Source organism: Dermacentor variabilis, chromosome 1 (genome assembly GCF_050947875.1).
Source record: "Dermacentor variabilis isolate Ectoservices chromosome 1, ASM5094787v1, whole genome shotgun sequence".
In the NCBI taxonomy this organism is placed as follows: domain Eukaryota; kingdom Metazoa; phylum Arthropoda; class Arachnida; order Ixodida; family Ixodidae; genus Dermacentor; species Dermacentor variabilis.
The window spans coordinates 139,435,698-139,457,202 of NC_134568.1; the positions used below are offsets into that span (position 1 = coordinate 139,435,698).

General features: G+C 47.1%; 1 protein-coding gene across 1 annotated transcript; it reads left to right on the forward strand.

The window, feature by feature from the left end:
* Nucleotides 1–10,832: 10,832 nt before the first annotated feature.
* On the forward strand, nt 10,833–18,766 carry LOC142585353 (glyoxalase domain-containing protein 4). Its single transcript, XM_075696068.1, has 2 exons — nt 10,833–11,437; nt 18,104–18,766. The coding sequence occupies exons 1-2, from the start codon at nt 11,073–11,075 to the stop codon at nt 18,636–18,638; spliced, it is 900 nt and encodes a 299-aa protein (XP_075552183.1). The 5' UTR covers nt 10,833–11,072; the 3' UTR covers nt 18,639–18,766.
* The last annotated feature ends 2,739 nt before the right edge of the window (nt 18,767–21,505 follow it).

A 21,505-nucleotide genomic window follows, 5' to 3' on the forward strand; every position in this document is an offset into this window, starting at 1 on the left:
CCCTGAGTAGTACGTCTTTGTTGTTTCAAGGACTAGCCATACTGTAGAGATTATTTAGAGCTCTTTATGGTGCACGCACCTGTGCCACAGCACTGAAAGATAAAATTAAACCATGGGATGATGTACTGTGCTGCTTTGACATCAAGAGGCGAGAAGCAGTGTTGGATTGGTTGGACGGATAGTTAGCTCTGACATCATCAAGCCGCCTTGTTAGTGCAGCATGATGTTACATACGTGTCGTCATTGTGTGGTCTGTGGTGACCGTGCTGGGTCAGAAGCTGCGTAAACAATAAACATGAGAGTACGACAGATACGAAGCAACTACATCATGCAGGCGTTATGATCAGGGGTGTAGCCAGGAGGAGGGGGGCGGGGCACTTCTGGGGCTTCAGCCCTCCCCAAAATTTTTTCGTGCTGTCATGCGCCACCGACTAAAGCAACCCCTGCCGCCGGAAATCATTCTCGATTTTGTCTAGGATGTCCTTTTCACGCTCGAAAAGACATTTCAGCGCAAACATTGCGAAATTGGGCTGGATTTCGCGGCAACGCCAATGAGTCGCATCGTAACGCAAGGAGCTCCATCTGAGCACAAAGTTTCAAAGGCATTTTGATGGCAAGAGGGCTTGTCGCGGCATCTCGCGGAGGCTGCAGAATCTAGGGAGCACTTGGCTTTCAATTCTGAAACTTTATGGGTATAAAGTTCTCATAAACTTTTGATGCGAAAGGTGCATTGACATTTCCAAAGTCGTGCTTTAGATCTTAAATTCCGGAACTTTGCGGGTTTAATGTTGTTATAAACATTTCACGCCAAAGGTGCACTGAGTTTTATAAAGTCGTACGTCGGACCATACAATGAAACAAAGCAAATCAACACACTATCAGGCAAGTTTACAAAGTATGCAGCGAGGTCCGATGAGTCGAAGCCTTGTAGTTGTTCATTCGTGCCTATATGTCGCAGAAAAGAATATCAACATTTTCTTCACCTGCACCAAAGCATCCATGTCAAGACACTAAAGCCAGCAAAAGTAACTACATTCTTATTCATTTTTCGACTTTGACTTTTATTCGCGAGTACACATTGAGCCTCTTCAATTTTCTTGTTCTCACTACCCGCAGGCTGCCAGAGCCAGCCAGACTGCATGTGTTTTTCTCGTGTTGCCCCGACCACCGCGCGGCGCACTTCGGTGCGCATTCGTGTGTCTGACCGAGTGGATTTTTGCCTGGCAGAATTTTGGACGCTTTCTGGCTAGCAGACGAGTAAAAGAAACAGTGGTAACTCGCCACCATCACTGTGGGGACTCGACGGATTGCAGCGCGTTCGCTTGAGCGTAATCTGTCCGGAAAGTCCTGTCTCGCCGGTGTAGGATGCCGAGGAGTATGCGTATGGTTCTCTATGGACCAAGCGTCTCACGTTTTCTTCGATATTCCTTTAGTAGCCACATTAGGTTCCCAAAGTAGGCATTCAATTCTGGCCAACATGCTTTCCATTGCGTCTTTCTTTTTTTCATTTCAGTGCCTCCGCCCCACAAAGGAAAAAAAGACATTGTTGTGGCGCAGCAAATTGCCACATGGTGGAAGTTCAATTTCGCCACTTCTTTTGTGGAGGGTAAAGGGCCACGGGATGCTTCGGTTGCCGGGTGCTCTTATTATATTATTGCGATAGCAGTTATATGAAAACTCCAGGCGCATTCCTGCCGACGCCGTCGAACACATGTTCCCTGCGTAGTCCAAGGGCGATAACATTGCGACCGCACTCCGCATGTTGTATGTGCGAGTGAAAGCGTAAGGGATGGGGGCAGCATGGGTGAGCCGGTGATGGTGGCTCAGTCTTGTGTGCAGAAGAGAGAAAATCGGGGAGGAAGCGCGCCGCGCCGCCTTCCATTGCACGCGATACATCAAGGTGAGTGGAGTGAGGGGGGGCTGTGATCTATGAATCCGTGGTTTGCACTACATGTTTATTTGCCTTGTTTGATGCATCATATATAGTGACTTTTGATTAGATATGTAGATTTATTGGAGACTTATACATATATTTAGATATCTTGCTGCGAGGTTTTGTGTATATGTGCGCTGAAATTTGTTTCCAGTGACGCTTTTTTGTCCTTTATCAAGCTGTATCTTCGCATTTGTATATTCCATTGTATCTTCATATTTCTAATGTACGAAGGCGAGTCAAATGAAAGTGAGCCAACTCACCCTGCACAATAATGGCTCGGCTCACTATCTGCGAGGCATGCGCATGGCACAGAGGCTTCTCTCATTTACAAAAGTGACACGCAGGTGGGAGGATCAAGGTTCTTCAATCCTCTCATACAGTGGGTTGAACATGGTTGCATGACATAATGGACATTCCAAAAGTTGAACAGTGGGGTGTCGTGAGGTTTCTGACAGATGAAGATGTTTCCCGAAAAGAAATTAGTCGCTGTATGGCTGCCGTGTACGTTGAACATTGCATTTCATTGGCCACTGTAAAGCGTTGGAGCAAACGGTTCAAAGAAGGACGTGAAAGTTGCGAAGACGATCCAAGACTGGGCCGAAGCCACCGTGCAATCACCCCCAACACAACTGCAAAGGCTGATAAGAAAAGAACGGATGATAAGCATCGATGAATTGGCAGGGCGTTTGAACATTAGTCATGGTTCGGGTCCCACCATAATTCATGAACATCTCGGTTATCAGCTCTTGTGAGCGCAATGGAGGGCAGAGATCTTGAACCACTGCCAAAAGACTAAGAGGCTCGGTGCTGCCTTGACTCATCTAATCCGGTATCATGATGAGGATGACATCTTTTTGTCTGCAATTGTGGCCGGGGACGAATCATGGTGCCACTACTACACGCCTGAAACACAACGGCAAAGCTTACAGTGGAAATATTTGAATACACCACCGTGGAAAGCAAAGGCGGTCATTTCTGCCAGAAAGGTGTTGTTGACTTTTTTTTCGATCATCAGTGGCCATTATTGATCGAATTTGCTAAACCTGGAGAGACTACCAATCGTTTCTCATATTGTGAAACATCGGATCGGCTGCATGTCGCAATCAAGAACAAACAACGTGGAAAATTGAGGAATGGGGTCATCTTGCTCCACGACAATATCCGTCCCCACGTTGTTGGTGTGGTTAATACAAAACTGGCAAAGTTCAAGTGGGAAACACTGCAACATCCGCCATACAGTCCAGACCTGTCGCCTTGCAACTTCCACATTTTGGAGCATTCGAAAAATCAGCTCAAGGGAACCAGATTCGTGTCGGACAATGACGTGTAGTCAGAGACTTTTTGAAGCAACAACCCAAGGAGTTTTATTAGAATCACGCTACTAGTTAGTCAGTGGAAAAATGTCTAAATGAGCATGGAGGCTACTTTTAAATAAAGTACCCCATTTGTTATATATTCCTCATTGGCTCACTTTCACTTGCCTCACCCTCGTACATTTTGCAGAACTTCTGCTTTCTATATATTCTCTTTGCTGAGACTATAATTTTGGTGCAATTACTCACAATACACGAGCGGTGACAGCTGCTCCTGCACAATCATGATCAGTCTGGTTACACCCACTGCAGGGCAAGGGCCTCTCTCATACTTCTCCGACTACCCTGGTCATGTACTAATTGTGGCCATGTTGTCCTTGCAAACTTCTTAATCTCATCCGCCCACCTAACTTTCTGCCATCCCCTGCTACGCTTCCTTTCCCTTGGAATCCAGTTCGTAAGCCGTAATGACCACCGGTTATCTTCCCTCCTCATTGCGTGTCCTGCCCATGCCCATTTCTTTTTCTTGATTTCAACTAAGATGTCATTAACTCTCGTTTGTTCCCTCACCCAATCTACTCTTTTCTTATCGCTTAATATTACACCTATCATTATTCTTTCCATTGCTCATTGCGTCGTCCTCAATTTAAGTAGAACTCTTTTCGTAAGCCTCCAGGTTTCTGCCCCGTAGGTGAGTACTGGTAAGACACAGCTATTATACACTTTTCTCTTGAGGGATAATGACAACCTGCTGTTCATGATCTGAGAATGCCTGCGAAACGCACCCCAGCCCATTCTTATTCTTCTGATTATTTCAGTCTCATGATCTGGATCCGCGGTCACTACCTGTCCTAAGTAGATGTGTTCCCTTACCACTTCCAGTGCCTCGCTACCTATCGTAAACTGCCGTTCTCTTTCGAGACTGTTGAACATTACTTTAGTTTGCTGCGGATTAATCTTTAGTCCCACTCTTCTGCTTTGCCTCTCCAGGTCGGTGAGCATGCATTGCAATTGGTCCCTTGAGTTACTAAGCAAGGCAATATCATCAGTGAATCACAAGTTACTAAGGTATTCTCCATTAACTCTTAGCGCCAATTCTTCCCAATCCAGGTCTCTGAATACCTCCTGTAAACACACTGTGATAGCATTGGAGAGATCATATCTCCCTGCCTGATGCCTTTCTTTATTGGGGATTTTGTTGCTTTCTTTATGGAGGACTACGGTGGCTGTGGAGCTGCTATAGATATCTTTCAGTATTTTTACGTACGGCTCGTCTACACCCCGATTCTGTAATGCCTGCATGACTGCTGAGGTTTCAACTGAATCAAAAGCTTTCTCGTAATCAATGAAAGTTATATATAAGTGTGGGTTATATTCCGCACGGCGTCAAAGAAAAGCTATTAAAAATAATTAAGTAAAATATACAATTTTATGATAAGAATAGTAATTTTGACTTTCGTGTATTCACGTTTATTTAAAATTTAGAGGTTATTTTGTAAGCAGCAAACAATTAGTTGCCCTTAGTTTTGAATAACCAACTTTACGTGCCTTCACCAGCCAAGCTAAGCCGTGTTAGGCCTACGAGCAATAAAATCCACAATCTAATTCCGAATCAGCGCCGTATAATGAATCAATCTTCATAACACACGCTAGTTGAGAGAAAGCGATAACTGCAGTCACTTCTCCTTGCTTGCGAACTACACGCGTCACCACGAATCGAGCCCCGTTTGGTGCTAAGAGCCGTCGCTTCGATCGATGGGTGCCGCCATGTTTGCTGATGCAAAGCTTTTGGGGCCGCTATTTGGGCTTCCGCTAAATCGGTGAAATAGCGTTCCCAACGCGAAACCCAAACGCAGTTTGTGTCTCGCGCATGCGCAGTGGCTTCGATTTCACCGATTTAGCGAGAGCCCAAATAGCGGCCCCAAAAGCTTTGCGTCAGCAAACATGGCGGCACCCATAGAGGCGACGGCTCACCTAACACCCAACTGCGTTCGATTCGTGGTAACGCGTGAAGTTCGCAAGCTAGGAGAAGTGACTGCGGTAGGGTGGCTAGCCCTAACTGCGGTTATCGCTTTCTCTCAACTAGCGTGTGTAGGCCTAACACGACTAAGCTTGGCTGGTGAAGGCACGAAAAGTTGGTTTGCTCAAAACGAAGCGCAACTGATCGTTTGCTGCTTACAGAATAGCTTCTAAATTGTAATTAAATGCGAATACACGCAAGTCAATATTACTATTCCTATCATAAAATGGTATATTTTATTTAATTATTTCTAAAAGCTTTTCTTTGACGCCGTAGTGGCGCTGTCAGCGCAAGACGCTATCCGCAAACGCAAAGCTCCATTCTAAATCTCTTCACTCCTGCGTGCCCCAAAGCCAACACCCGCAAAGCTCTTCGGGGCCCCTATTCTAAAACTCTCTAATTGACTAATAGCGTAGAACGATGGCGAGATCAAAGCCTTTCGCTACTTTTAGAATGTCTAGGGGCTTTACGTTGGAGGGATGAGCATGATGACGAGCGCCGACAGCGGGAAGTGAACGCTTCACGCTGCCTCTCGCTTCAACGCTTACTACGTGGACGCCTCCGGCCCTCACCATGGGGGATGGTACACGGCCGCAGTCGCCCACCAGTCCAAAACAGTTAAGGGGCTTACATTTCGCGCCCACGACATAACTCATGCGGAGGAGGTCGCCATTGCACTGGCTGCTACCCACTCTGATTCCAAAACAATTATCTCCTACTCGCGAGGGGCCTGTCGGAACGTCGAGCAAGGCTGGGCTCCATACTTAGCCTACCGACTACTTCAATTTTGCACCTGTACCGGGGACCCCGCTCACTGCAACATAGTATGGGCTCCTGCTCATATGGGTCTCGAGGAGAATGAGGCAGCCGATGCCGCCGCCCGCGCGCTCTCTTTGCGGGCTTCCTTTCTCGACCACCTAGATCAGGATCTCGAATTCAATCCCGCTTATTCTTTTAAAGACATTGTCCTTCATTATCAATCTGGCCATAGCCTTTACCCTCAGCCGAGTAAAGGACTATCTAAGACATAGGAGCGACTTCTACTGCGCCTCTTTATGAACACTCTGCTGTGCCCGGCAGCACTCAAACATTTTGATCCTTCCTTCACGGGCAGTTGTCTACACTGTGCGGAGAAGTCTTCGGACATCTAGTACATGGTGTGGACCTGCCCATCTAACCCAGCTATTGCCCCTCACCCCAACCCCACTCGAAAGGACTGGGAGGCGACCCTGCTCGGCTGCTATGACCTGCAGGACGAAAGGGCCTTGGTCGAGCGCGCCCGGGCAGCGGCCGACGCCGCTGGGGTCCTGTACTAGGGATTCCGCCTAGTATTTTAAGAGCTGGGCCCTTGTTGCGACGCCTGTTTCTCGAAGCTCGATCGGTGTTACTATCGGGTAGCGTGGCGTTGTCGGCGGGCTGCAGGCGTCCGGTAGACCATGGCGCCCAGGCAGGGACGAGACGAATTCTAGTGCGAAACTTGCACTGTATATTCAATGGTTGGTGAAGGATAAGAAGAAGAGAATGAATGAATTGAAAAAGTACATTGCGGGGCCCCTTAAATAGGCCCACTAAAATTGTAAGTGGGACTTTGCTCACGTCAGCGACACGTGACATGCACTCGAGTCAGGTCGGGGATAAGCGGCTGAACCCTGCTCCAAGGTGAGTTTGCACATGCCTGCCTCCTCTGGTGGCCACCCACGGAGTCTGGTCGGGGATAAGCGGCTGATTCCTGCTCCTAGGTGAGTTTTCACGGGCTTGCCTCCTCTGGCGGCAACCCGCGGGTCCTGTTTGGTTCGCGGAAAGCGTTCTCCCCTAGAGTTGGACAGTTCGCGGAAAGGGTTCTCCCCTTGGTCGCACACACAAAGGGGCCTGTCATCACTGCGGAGCGCCTGCCAGACCGGCAACCACTCGACGCAACCATAGCAAAATAGGAATCTACCTCCGTTTTGATTAGGTATGGTCTTTGAGCATCCCTTTTGCCCGGGGGGTTACACGTCAACCGTAACACCCTTAAGGACCGGCTCATGCATAATTCCATGTGCTTCTCTTCTGAGAGCAATAAGTTTTTCACCACCACCACCATCAACGCGTCTCCAATGTTTGAGATTACGCGACCGCCAACTCCGTTCCATACGTAGTAGTCAACGCTGTGGAGGCTAGAGAGACTTCTTGCAGTGGGGGGGGGGGGGGGCTTCGTTTGCATTTGGACATAGTTCGATGTTTTTTTTTTTTTACAGCAGTTGTGCGCAACTGTTTTTCATATAGGCTCAGTGTTGAATGAAACAACTTTTAATCCTTAGAAACAAACACACTGTGGTATACGGCTGCTAATGCGTTGTTTTAGATCACTTTTATTTTTGTTTTTCGGGTTTTTTATTTGCAACCCGTTGCGAGGAGCCACACGTGCATGCTCGCGCGAACGAACGTTGTTGGCGCGCAACGAAGCATAGACAGAACGTGCAGAATGATAATGCTTCTTAACCGAACTTCTTGCGTAGCTTCCGCAGCGTTGACTATTATGTATGGAATGCAGTATAGGCGAGCAGGAAGACAGTGGACATAAGCCACCATCCATTTTGGCTAACCCAGCCATTGCACCCGCTGCAGATTACCTTCAAAATAATGCGCGCGGACAACCATGCGCAGCCACGGCCGAGCATACACACCTGTTCCTCCCCCCTCCAATATATATATATATATATATATATATATATATATATATACGCGCGCTTGATCACGTGACCTCCAACACTGGGCGCGCGCTGGAAGATGGCGCGCATCAAGCCACCATCCTCGGCTCATCCTTGCACGCACGGAGGAACGAAACTCAGGAGAGGCCCTGACGTCACTCTTTGTGAAGCTAAAGTGAAGCCGGAAGTTGGCGTTGCTCATGGCGTTGCTCCGCCTATCGGGCTGCTCTCCTCTCTTGTTTACATTTCTCGCGAAACCACGCCGCGCTGCGCGCAACCGTGGTGCTCGGACGCGCGCGCTCCGCAGCAATACTAAACAATCGTTAGCATGTTAGCATGATTCCGCCAAAGAGGGCAATATTTCCCGCGGATATTCCTTCGTTCGTTGCCATTGCCGTGGTGCGGAACATTGCGTGCCGCGTTGCATGCGCGTTCATTTCACGAACTGTAGTTCCTCGTGTCCCACCCGGCCACAGCAAAATCCGGGAGAGCACGGTCCAGCTAACGCAGCGCAACAAAACACGGAGACCAACGCGAACCTGCCCGCACAGCGCCTTTGCCACGGTACGAAACCTACGGAGCAACACGTGTGAGCGCACAGAACAAAAACAAGGCCGCCATTGTGGCCCGAAAGGCGTGGCCGCCACGGGAAAAATTTAAAAATAAGAGGAAAACCTACTACGTCATTTCCTCCACACTTTTCTCATAGCGCGTGGAGGGGGTAGGGCCTCTACTCAGTTTCCTTCCTCCATGCTTGCACGCTTCCCATCGCATACGGAACTATAGATATACACGGTGTTGCGTACTCCAGGGTAGCGTATCCTAGTGCTGCCGAGTAGTAGCGGCGCCTGCCTATCGAAGCTCGACCAACGTTACTTATCGGGTAGCGTGGCGTTGTCGGCGGGCTGCAGGCATCTGGTAGACCATGGCGACCAAGCAAGGGCGAGACGATTTTCTAGTGCGAAACTTGCACGGTTTATTCAAAGGTAGATGAAAGGAAATGAGAAGAGCATGAAATGATCAAAAGTACATTTCGGAGCCTCTTAAATAGGCCCTCTACAATCGTGGGCGGGATCTTGCTTCCGTCGATGTCACGTGACAGGCACAGAAAGAGGGCCCCTCCTCCTCTGGCTATACCGAGCCTGCTGAAAGGAAGAAGTCGTCCCGCTTCCCGGAATTGTAGACGCCTGTCCGCCTCTTCTGCGCTTTGCGGGATCGTGGAAGTTCTAGGTCCAATTCGAGGAAAGGGCCTCTCTGAACTCGCGCGAGCACGCACACACACACACACACACACACACACACACACACACACACACACACACAAAAGAGGCTGTACACTGCGGGGCTTCCGGCAGACAGGTAGACGCTCGAAACGGTCATGGCGAATTAGGAAGTCACGCTTCATTTCGACGAGGCCTGGTGGAAGAAGATCGGGTGAGAGAAAGTTCTTGCGTGAGCTGCGGGACGCCAACCATCGCAGGAGAAGTCACGCCTCATTTCGACGAAGATGGTCGGATGAAATTCATTTCGCCACGTGGGTGTCAGACGCCAACCCTAACAACGGCGACGACGAACGGTGAAAATTCGCCTGGAGTGTCCATTAATTACTATCCCAATAAAAAAAGAGTAGAATCCAGCGAATTTAAACCTTACATGCCACCCTGTTCGCCGCAGAACCAGTTAGGGCGCACTGAAAGTGGGTGACATCCCTGAAAATGATCTGTCGAGAATACGACCTCTGATTCAGAGTGCAACTAGCCTGCGGCGCGAACCGCCACAGAATTTCATTCTCATGGTGGCGGAGTGAAGTTGTCAGCATAATTTTTTCGTCTCGGTAACTTTCGCTCGGCAATTCGAAAATTCGGTGCTCAATATGCTGTGACAGCTAGTGCGCATAAAACACACCGTGATATAATGGTGGAATTTTGAATCGCTCACGAATAATATTCGAGGAAAACTTACTTCTATCGAATACAGAATATTTTATAATTGCTAAAGCAAAATATGAAATAAAAATATGTACATTAGTCGATAAATACAATACATTTTGCTTAGTCCTGTGAAGTGAGTCAGCTTGTATATGAGAAACAACTGAAAGGTGATATCTGGAAATCGAGCTTGACAGCATGCAAGTGACCATACGTACGTACGTACGTACAGTGCTGCGCATGTGTTCGCTGGACAGGATAAGTGATGTCGCCTAACCCCTACAGCCAACTGTGTTACTATAGCACCATATCGGTTAAAAGGGATGCAAAACATGGCGAGATCCGCCAAAGAAAGTAGTTTTGAGCACATCGAGACAACAGATTCGTCGGCTGCCTAAAGCCGAAATTATTGCGCAGTAATTAGCTGCTCCATGTGTTCGCCCAAAACTGGAAGCCTCTGCGTCGCAAAATCCGGGCCGCAGTGGCCGCATTTCGATGGGGGCAAAATGGAAAAAACCATAATATTCTTGCACCGTGGCCGCAACCACCGTTCTGCAGCATAATCGGAGGAATCTCTGTTTACATCAGCCTTTCTCTCTGCAAGTGTTTTTATCGCTGATATTGTAAGAGAATAGAATCGAACAGACTGTTCGATGCGTATTCAGAATATCGAATAATCGCGCGCCCATAATGAAATATAGTTGGGACCTTGTAGTTAACACGGCCGCTCGATGTGCTTTTAACGAGCGGCCATGAGCTTTTATCGGGCGGCCGTGGTAATACCATCACGTGAAATCACTTGTTTTCCTCTTTTTTGGGCTCCTTAAGGCTGTCTGAGTCGTTCCATTCGCCCTTGGCCCATTTCCAAATGCGTTTGTCAGCACGCACCCACAGAACCCAGCACGCAACGTGGCTTCATAGGTAACTTGGCTTAGCTTCCGGCTTTGTTGTTATCTTCAAGGGGGCGCGGTTGCACGGCGCTGGCGGTGCAGTTGTGCTGGTTTTGTGCTGTTTCGCGTGGATTGAAAACAACTATCCGCTGTCCCGTCCCGTCACGTTTGGTCCTGTTCACAGCCGTTCGTACGAAATTTGCAGTGGCGACGGCGGCAGCTGTAGGACAGAGGCAACGCCTTCGTTTGTTTCTTGTTTTTTTTTCGTTGTCGTCTCTCGGCATAACTTTCCACTATGGTGCGGCGTGCTCTTCACTTCGTCTTAAAGGTAGGCGACCGTAAAGAGACGATCAAGTTCTTCAGGGACGTTCTGGGCATGCGAGTGTTGCGGCATGAAGAGTTCGAAGACGGCTGTCGCGCTGCTTGCAACGGCCCGTACGACCTGAATTGGAGCAAAACCATGATCGGCTACGGGCCCGAGGTTAGTCACTTTGTTGTGGAACTCACGTACAACTACGGCATTGGCAGCTATGCCAAGGGAAATGATTTCGTGGCTATGGTCATCCGCTCGGACAATGTACTTGAGAATGCTCGGCGCCACGCCTGGCCTGTGGAGAAGTTTGAAGGCAACGATGCGCTCATCGCACCCGGCGGATACAGGTCAGTAGCCTGCCGACGTTGTCCGCTATAACGCATGGGGTACGTTTGGAGAACTTAACACATGATCGAGTCTCGGTGTGTGTCTGTGTGTCACAACAGGGATAAACATTTTTTCACTGTTTATTCGATACAATGAAAACGTCTTATAGACAACGCGGAATAGAAGCTCATACTTTAGAAAACGCCGTATGTCTAGTAAAATGTCTGACTTGAATCCATGTTATATTCTGTCTAACTCTGGTTTTTAAAAAAAACGTCTCAGGAAATCCCGTCTGGAGAAGGAATTTCCAAATACCTAAAGAATCTCACCGAAACCGCTGTCAAAATCAGTTTTAAGACGTTTTCGAAACGACGCGAAGAATTCGGTCCAGTGCGTTGCTCATGTTTTTGCAGTTTAGCTTTATATTTTTGTACAGTGGTAACGGAAAAAAATCAGCGCGAGCACTAGCGCGCGAGTAACCGGCGATTGGAGCGGCGAAATATATGCCTGCAGAACAGTGTCATACGTAATTAATAAAGGGAAAATGAGACATCCACCCAAACGTAGCTAAGTGCTACAAAGGAAACCCGTACGGGTTCCTCGAAAGAAAAAAAGGTTCGCACCGGACGTCTCATTTTTCCTTTATTAAATAGAGAGTTTTAGTTTTGAGGACGCAAGCGGCTTGCGTACGCAAGAACTAGGGGCGACGGTACTGCGCATGCGCAGACCGCTACGTCTACTTGCGTCCTTGGGTTGTTTGGCCGGCTGAAAACATCGCTGCCCCCAAGGGGTCACGTTACCCACGTGACTCTCGCGGTGTAGGAGAACTTACGAGTAGCTAGCGGGTAGATAATCTAATAAATCTTTCGCCAAGTGGCGACAGACGTCGTTTTTACATATATTAGAGAGGTTTAGCGTGTCCGGTATTCGGACAAACGCAGTTGGGGCGTTGGGGCGGAGCCATAAACAGGAGCGTCCTGCATGGTGCATCCACCTGGCGGTACAAAGCTCAAACGGTCAAAAGCAGCTAATATTGCTGTAACTAAGTCTATTCTACTTCGCTGCTGGTGTAAATTTTCGGCACCGGCGTAATTGTGTTGCTGCCACAAATTTATAGCCGCAGCAAAGTAAAATACACTTGCTTACTGCAATATTAGCTGTTTTTGTCTGTTTGAGCTTTGCGCCACCAGGTGGCTGCACAATGCAGGCCGCTCTCGTTCATGGCTCCGCCCCAACGCCCCACCCTGCGTTTACCCGAATACCGGACACTAAACCTCTCTATTAACTGCTTTTAATAAGAATAGTTTTATGTGCTTTACGTCGTATGCTTGATTTCATGTTCTAAAAAAATGATAACGCAGCAAAGATCAGACGTTGATGGCGCTGCGAGCGCATGCGACCTCACTGCGGCTTGCGTTTGGGGCCGCTAACCTATAACGTCTGCTTGCGTACGCAAACGCACCCAAGCGCTAGGGGCCCAACGCCTTGCGTCCCCTAAACTAAAAGTCTCTAATGGAGAGTTTTAGTTTAGGGGACGCAAGCAGCTTGCGTACGCAAGAACTAGGGGCGACGGTTATGCGCATGCGCAGACCCCTACGTCAGCGTCTGCGCATGCTCAGTACCATCGCCCCTAGTAGTTGCGTACGCAAGCCGCTTGCGTCCCCTAAACTAAAGCTCTCTAATTACTTCACTCTACCTTGCGGGCTTCCGCAGAACTATTATGTCAGTGTCATATGTAATTCTGCTGCGCCGATCGGCGGTCGCCTCCCTAACCGTTGTCAAGGGGGAAGCTTTTGCGCCGTAATAAGTATATGCCCAACTTGATGATGCAAGATTTTATTTAAGTTCACACTAAATCGGCTTTCGTAACTGTATCTGCACTTCTTTAGGGCTGTAAAGTTAGTTATTGTCAGGAAAAATGAAAGGCCAGACTATATTTTGAATTGAATTTTGTCAGTACCACATTAATTACGAAGTTATCTGTACCTTTGTGCATTCTCGCTACTTTCGTGCAGGGTTAATTTTCAGAATTTCAGAGGCTTATTATGTTAATGTTCTTGTTCACAATGCGATAATTTGTTATTCGTTAGCATTTAAATAGCGCCAAGTAGACGCTTCGAAATCTATGATGTCATGGGGCGATTAACAAGTAATGTCACTATCAAATCAGTCAGCAACATTCCTTGTTCGACCACAGTTAATAGATAGTTATAGATTATTAGGCACAAGCTGCTTGTGTGCCTAAGAACTATAAGTCTGCTTGTGCTTGACTGTGGCCCAAATGGCTTGGGTACGCAAGCGAAACGCAAGTCCTGCGCCCCTCTCCCTCTTTAATTGCTTGATGCCTTCATCTTCCGGTAAAATTCTATCTTGTTGTGATGTCATGGGAAGCTTGTGCAGGAATTTTTAGGTATGATCACTATCTGTCTTGTTTTTTCATCTTTTCTGGCTTGCCAATATTTACTAGTACTAAGGTTGCATCTTTTTCAATTCTAGAAGTTTAATTTGCCAGTATAGATCAACTTAATGCAATTCAATCTAATTAAATCAACCTTGACAAGACTGACAGAACTGATCGACTTATCCAACGGGTCCAATTAAAAATACGCAGAAAAGGTTCTCAAATGCCGCTGCTTCATTTGTCACTATTTGCCTGGATATAGCGCACACTCTTTATTTATTTATTTATTTATTTATTTATTTATTTATTTATTTATTTATTTATTTATTTATTAGATACTGCCAACTGTCTCTTGGCAGTCCAGGCAGGAGCGAGTGAGTACAAAGTCGGCACTGCAAGTCAAAATAACAAAAACATGAGTTACTAGGAACCATGAAAAAAAAATGCTTAAATATACAGACTATTGCGTCGGTAAAGGCAGCTTATACAAAATTACAAAAATAGGAAACTGGTGATTCTAAATCTAACACGCTTCATTGCAAAGAGTGCACGGCAGACACAAAGGATTCGACAGAGGACATACAAGCGACTTCTTGCGGTAGAGCATTCCACTCTGCTATAGTTCGAGGGAAAAACGAGAAGCGATAAGCAGTAGTTTAACGGCGTTTTTCACTGGTCGATCTGGAGCAGCCGCCTGAATCCTCGAGCGAGCGCTCGGCTTTCACCAATCCGAGTCTGCCAGTGGAGCGCACGAACGCTCCGCGGGAGATCACACAGGAAGTCTGCGTGCACGTGACACAAACCGGTTCCGCAAACTATGCCCAACACAATGTTGTGCGTACCGACCGGGCATGGACCGGGTACCGATTTCGCTTGAAGACGGAAGTGACGCCATGTGACGCGTTCTATTTCCGCCCGAATCCGCGTCTCGGCGGCGGAGCAAGTGAGAGCGATCCGGCGCGGAGCGAGTTGATCCGAAACGACCAGTGGAACGCGCGAACCCGCTCCAGATCGACCAGTGAAATGCGGATTCGTTGCCGCGGAGCAAAAAATCCTGCTCCGAATCGACCAGTGAAAAACGCCATTAGTCTGTGGCATCACAATCGTTTTGCTGTGCTTGCGTCTTGTCTCTCTTGATTTATTAAAATTGATGTAGATGTGGGGATCCATTTTTGTTCGCTTATTAACGATATTAAACAAAGCTTGTAAGCGATTCAGTCTGCGCCGAAATTCTAGCGATGGGAGGGCAGACCGTGTTCTGAGATCAGTGATCGAGACTCGTCTACTATAAATATTATAAATAAATCTAAGGGCTTTTTTTTGCACGCTTTCAATGTTGTTGACACCGGTGTTTGTGTGGGGATCCCACACAGCATCGGCATATTCAAGCAGTGGTCTAATGAGTGTCGTGTAGGCAGCGAGTTTAGTCCTACTAGTGCAATGTTTGAGCCGGTGTTTAAATAGCCATAGCTTCCTTAGCGACGCCGAAACGACGTATTGGACATGGACGTTCCAGGTTAGCTTCGAGTCAATGACTACACCCAGATACTTAAATTTGTCAATCGTCTTAATTGCTACATTATTGATTTTATATGTACAAATTGATGGTGCTTTCTTTCTTGTAATCATTATTTGTGTACATTTTGAGGCATTTAAGTTCATACGCCAGGACTGATACTAATTATCGATTGCATTGAGGTAATCCTGTATAGTAGTCTTATCATGGAGTGATTGAATGTTGTGGTACACAATGCAATCAGCGAAGAACCGGCATCGTACCGGGAAATCAAAGGACAAATCATTCAGATAAATCAAAAAGAGAGAAGTTCCAGGTACTGGATTTATTGCAGATATCAATGCGCACCCAAATCCAAATACAATGTGCGCCCGATCTTGTGACAGGGACAACGTAGCATTGCCTTCGATTCTGGCAAACAAATAAATGATGAAATTAGCGAAGTTTACTTTCACAGAGTGGAAATTATTTGCTCCTAATGTACATCATCATCACTCCCAGACAGCACTATATCGCTGTCTATGGACCACAACATGTCCTCCGTGCTGGTCATTGCGCGCTTGAGATTCCGAATTTTCGAACGACTTCATAGCAATCGCCTATGGGATTGTGGCCCATGCGACGCATGAAATTCACCGGAACGCCGGAAAAATAGCCTTCAAAAATACTGGATGCTACTAGCTTCGGTAGCTTAGCACTTAAAATTACATTTTAAGTGAGCTTCCGTAATCAAATACTGAAAAGGTTGTCATCCTCTACAGAGCCAGGAAGGAAAAATATAGGAGGGAGCATTACATCACGCTGCCAGCCTTGGCAAGCGAACGCTCCGTGAAGCCTCAGTGGTGGCCGAACACGTGACCTCTTGCATCGAGAGCCGTAATTCGAGATTTGCTAAAACGTTTGGTTCCCAGTAGGCTGTTATTTCTTCGGGAAACCGGTTCTTGCGCACTCCGGAACAATAACACGTGGATCAGCAATGTATTTTGTGTCAAATTTTAGCACGAATATATATAGACTGAAGGTATAGTCTTATAGAAGCCCTATGAAAGGTAACCCGGCCAGCTAGCTGAAGATTCGTGAATTTTATTTAAACAGAGTTCTGGCAATACTATCGCACACTTACTAATCTAGATACCGAGAATAATGGCTTGCCGGGATAAAAGAGACCTAGATCATTGTCTTGAGTGCACTGTTTTTAGAAAATACTATTTGCTAAAGCGCCTTGTGTATATGCAACTCATGACCGACTAACGGCACTGTTTTACGTTGATCGAGTGCTGTAAAGGTACACTGGCTCTCATACCAGGTGTTTCTGCGAAGGCTTTAACCCCACAATGATCAACGTGCGATACGCTGAATTTGATGCCTAGAAAATCTGATTTAATGGCTGGAAACCCAATGTAAAGCCAATACTAGCGTTTTTTATATGCTTGAGGAAATTTTCAATTCGCGCATGCGAACTGAAAAATTCAGGAAATCAAGTACTAATTATTAGTTACCGTACAAATTAATTATTACTGAATTGTCATTTCAGTGTTTTCTTCCTGCCAATATACTCTCCATAACCAGGAATAAATTTGAACAAGTTGCTTTGATTTTCTTTTGTGTGAAATTGTGTTCGGGCTTTTGTGGGCCGGGTTAAGCAATCTTGAAAGATCGCCTGTAGAAAATAGCACAGTTATAGTCATTGAGCTGGCTGCTCGAAGAGGTGGACATGCACAAAAAATGGAAATGCATAATCGACTAATTGAACAAAATTCGCTAATTACATTTTTAAGTAATTACCTCACAGCACGTATTACAATTTACAAATTACAGCCGGCGAGTTCACAGGGCGGATCCACTTGGAATTGATTCCTAGGATGACACCAGTTTCGAGATATTATTTCTTGAACTTTGCGAAGAAATGCATTGTGGGTCCCGTTATGTGCTTCAATGCTTAAAACGGTGTTGTGTTAAAAAGAGAGTGGTACAGTAGTGTATTTTTACTGAGAGTTTGATGGCGCGTATCTCGAAAATGGTGTGGTCCACAGAATTATTTCCAAATGGATATGCTTTGCACTCTCACTGGCTATAATTTGTAAATTGCAATATGTGTCGTAAGGTAATTAGTTAGATCTTAATTAGTGATTTTTTAAAATAAGTTTGTTATGCATTTCGATTTATCGTGCAAGTAATGTTCGCTTCATTGAAGAACAGACCAGCTCAGCAATTGGAATTGTGCTATGTGTCATAGGCGATTTTTAAAGATCGTCTTCGAAGAATCACCTGGCGTGTGCAGTTTACTAATTGAATTAAAGAAATAATAAATTAAGATAATTTATAATGATAAATAATTTATTATTTCCTTAATTCAATTAGTAAATACAAGTAATTTCCCCTGTGTTGTCCTTGGTGTCTTTGTTGGCTTCTCATTATATGATTAATAAAAATCGGGCCCCTCGGTTAACCCCCTTTCTTCTCGTTCTGGCATGTGCAGGTGACTCGTATTTTGTATTTTCATTAGTAAGATCTTGATGAGGGCTAGTTGTTTCATATTTAGAACTGAGGTTGAACAGCGCGAGTAAAACAGACACGAGGAAACAAATACCCCAGACAGCGCTTGTATGTGGTATTTGTTTCCTCGTGTCCTTGTATTTTCACTCTACTTATTTCCGTCGTTTTCTTTTTCGTGTGTGTGGTTACTTATTTTGCGCCTGACACCATCAGTGCTTTTTCTGCCAGCCGTGTTTTTAAACATTACCAAATGATCACGTACCGGGCTTGCAGGTTTGTGATAAAGCGGCGCGTCAAGCCCGATGACACGAAGCGCTTGGATCCGGTGGAGGAGGTCGTGCTGGCATCATCGAATATCGCACGCACCGTCTCCTATTGGCACGACCTGCTGGACATGACTGTTCACGAGCGCTCCGAGAAGGCGGTCACTCTGTCGTACGGCGATGCGCAATGCCGGCTGCGCTTCGTGCTCAGCGCGGAGCCCATTGACCGGGCCAAGGCGTACGGCCGGCTGGCCTTCGAGTGTCCCGCGGCCGAGCTCCCGGACATCGAGAAGCAGGCATTGGCAGCTGGCCACAAGGTTCTCACGACGCTCACACGCCTGGACACGCCCGGCAAGGCCACGGTCAGTGTGGTCATACTGGCTGATCCGGATGGTCACGAGATCTGCTTCGTGGATGCCGAGTCATTCCGGGTTCTTTCGGCCGTCGATCCTGATGCCGACCGCTTGCTGCAGAAGGCCATCGACGAGGACAAAAGCAGCCAGTGGTACCAGGACATCCACGGCAGCGAGAAGCCTGCGGCCTAAGTCAGGCTTTTGCGCGTTCGCGCCGTCATCTCGTGAGCGGCACTGCGGAGAAAAACACGTTCGTCTGCGTTAGCGAACAGCCTCCCGCGCCCGTTCTAATCAGATTAAAAAAAATTGTTTGGATTGCATTTTCGTCTTATAACTGACCTGATGGCCACCGAGCACGCGGCCACTGGAGCGAGTGTCTCCTCGTAGACCTTTGTATATAGCACTAATGGTAGTCGGCTAGAATTCCAATTGGAATTGAACGCTAGGTAAGATATGATTCTGCTAAACACATATTGTGTCCATTTGCGCATAATTATACCGGAGGGCTCCTGCGCGGTCATTCGCAATACGCCTGGCATTAGTGATGCTAGTTATGTATGGCGCCGTGACGTCACATTGGGAGCGCTCTTGGCAAGAGTGCTGCATCGGTCGCAAGAAAATGCGCTGGAGTAGCACCTCCAGCTCCAACGAAAGATTTCGGCGGAATGTGATTTTTTGGGTCCATTTAAGTCGACCCATGGAGCAGCAGACTTTTTTTTTTTTCGTATCAGTGTGGGCTACCCCTAAGCACCTTGGCTCAGAACAACGTGAAGGAATTTAGGGATTCGGTGAGCTGTAGCTTAGGGTGAGTTGGTTCATCATCATATCGACAAGTGCGTAACAATAAGACGAAAAATACAGGGAGACACTGAGTCCATGCCCTTCGTCTTATTGTTACACGCTGATCGTCATAAGGAATTGACTGAAGGGGGAAACTCCATTGACACACATCAACACTGTTGACATTTTAGTGATTTTGTCGCTAGGTTTAGCGACGAATTTTTCTATTTTGCGACCACCAATTTTTTAGCGACGTGACAGAACAATTTGCGACATTTTAGCGGCTTCAATGTTATGAAATATGTTTCGAAAATGTCCTCCTAAATGCTACATGTCAGCTGCTGAAATGCGCGCACCGTCAGTGGTGGCCGCAACGCAGTATGGAAAGTCGTAGTGACGGCCACCGGAGTCGCGTCTTGCCTGAAGCGTGCGAGCCGTACGCGGCCCGGCCATAGCCATTCCCGGCAATGCTGGGAATGGCTATGGCTGGGAGGAAAAGCTGGCCAAAACAGGGGAACCGCTAGGGCGCCGCCCTGTTGCTACTTGTCAATATGGCCAGCGCAATTACTATTGAAAGGGCTTACGCTTTGTCATTAAAAATGCATACCTGATGGGTTTATGAAGGTGATTTGTGAATATTAAGTTTACAGAAAGCGCATGCTACGAGCGTAATTTATGTAAATCACGATGTGCGCATTCATTCGATAAAGCATGGCGCGAATTTCGGTTTGGAATCTGTTTCGTACAGTTTAGGTTTGACATGTGATCGCACGACATCGGACGCAATGGCACCTTCGTGCCTTTTGTGCCACACCCAAGCCTCGAAGGGCTCTGGCATTTACCTTCACATGCAAGTAAACGAATGTGTCTTCTTGTTTAGAACATCACGCGAGTAGACAGCTCTCGTGATGCATCACAATCGTTTGTGAAGCGTCACAGTAGAGCATGTTTTTGCATGCGAAGAAGTGTTTTTTTATTTGCAGGTTTCCCTTGAGTAATAAATAATTGCTGGGCAGGTCGATCAGTGCAACCGTAATTGTACTGGCGAATCTAAAGCAAGTCATAAAATATGTTTAAAGGGACACTACAGGCAAATAAGTCGACGTGGACTGTATAAATACCATTCCTAAAACCTGGCAAAGCTTGTTTCGTGCCAAGAAAGGACTTATTTTACGAGACAAATTGCATCCGAAGGGTCCGAATGCCTGTTTTCGAAATTCAAATCTCCCGCTACCCAACCGGGGAAGTGGTGACGTTGCATACGCCATCATCACCCTTTGCTGCCGTCGGTGAGTAAAACGACGCCCGACAGACGGTGGTACCACGGCCGCTCGATGCAAAGCAAGGTGCGGCCAGCTACGTCGCGCCGCGGACAATAGGCGGGCGCGTCTCGGCCGAGTTTACAGTTGCGACTGCTTTTCTTGGTGAGGGCTCCACCGGTCGGGGATGCTTTCGCGACTTCGCGCCGGGGCTAAGCGGGCGTTGGTTCTCGCGTCAAAACGTGTTTGCCTCATGCTCTACGCACTAATCTCGTGCTTTTTCGCGTTCGTGTGTGTGAGCAAGTTGGTTCGCGTCAGAACGTGTTTGCCTCGTGCGATATGCATTAATCTTGTGCTTTTTCGCGTGCGCGTGTATGAGCAAGTTTGCCTGCGCTTGCTGTGCTTTGTTAAGGCTTTTCGGTGTGCGTGTGTGCCGTAGCCAGCCTCGTTCATGTGGCGCGATGACGCGCAGCTGTTGTGTGCCACTCTGCGACACAAATGCCAAAAAGGACCCGACTGTGAAATATCACGAGTTCCCATGCGACTTGGAGCGTCGAGAAGCGTGGCTAAAAATATCTCTCGCCAAGGAGTGTCGGGAAAAGGAAGCAAGTGGGAACTGAGCGATAGATCTCTGGTATGTTCCCTGCACTTTGCACAAAGTGACTATAAAACGAACACGGAACTTAGGCTCCTGTATCCGAATACGGTACCGACCGTGTTTTGCAAATATCCACAGTACCTGCAAAAAGAGAATGTGCAGCCCAAAAAATGCCATCGAGGAAACTTTACTGATCACACAGTAGTTGAGGCAAGCGATAATTGCGGCAGCTCAGGAGAAAGCCCCAACATCGAAAGTGCCTTGCAGTTTCTCAGCGACGAGGTGGAAGCTCTAGTTCCAGAGACTGCCTTAGAATCATGCTCTGAACGTAGTTTTTCTGTTGAACAGGCCTGCCAAACTGCATTAGATATTGTGGATGTCCTAGAACAGTCAAAGCAAGCAATCAAGAGATTAAAAAGAAA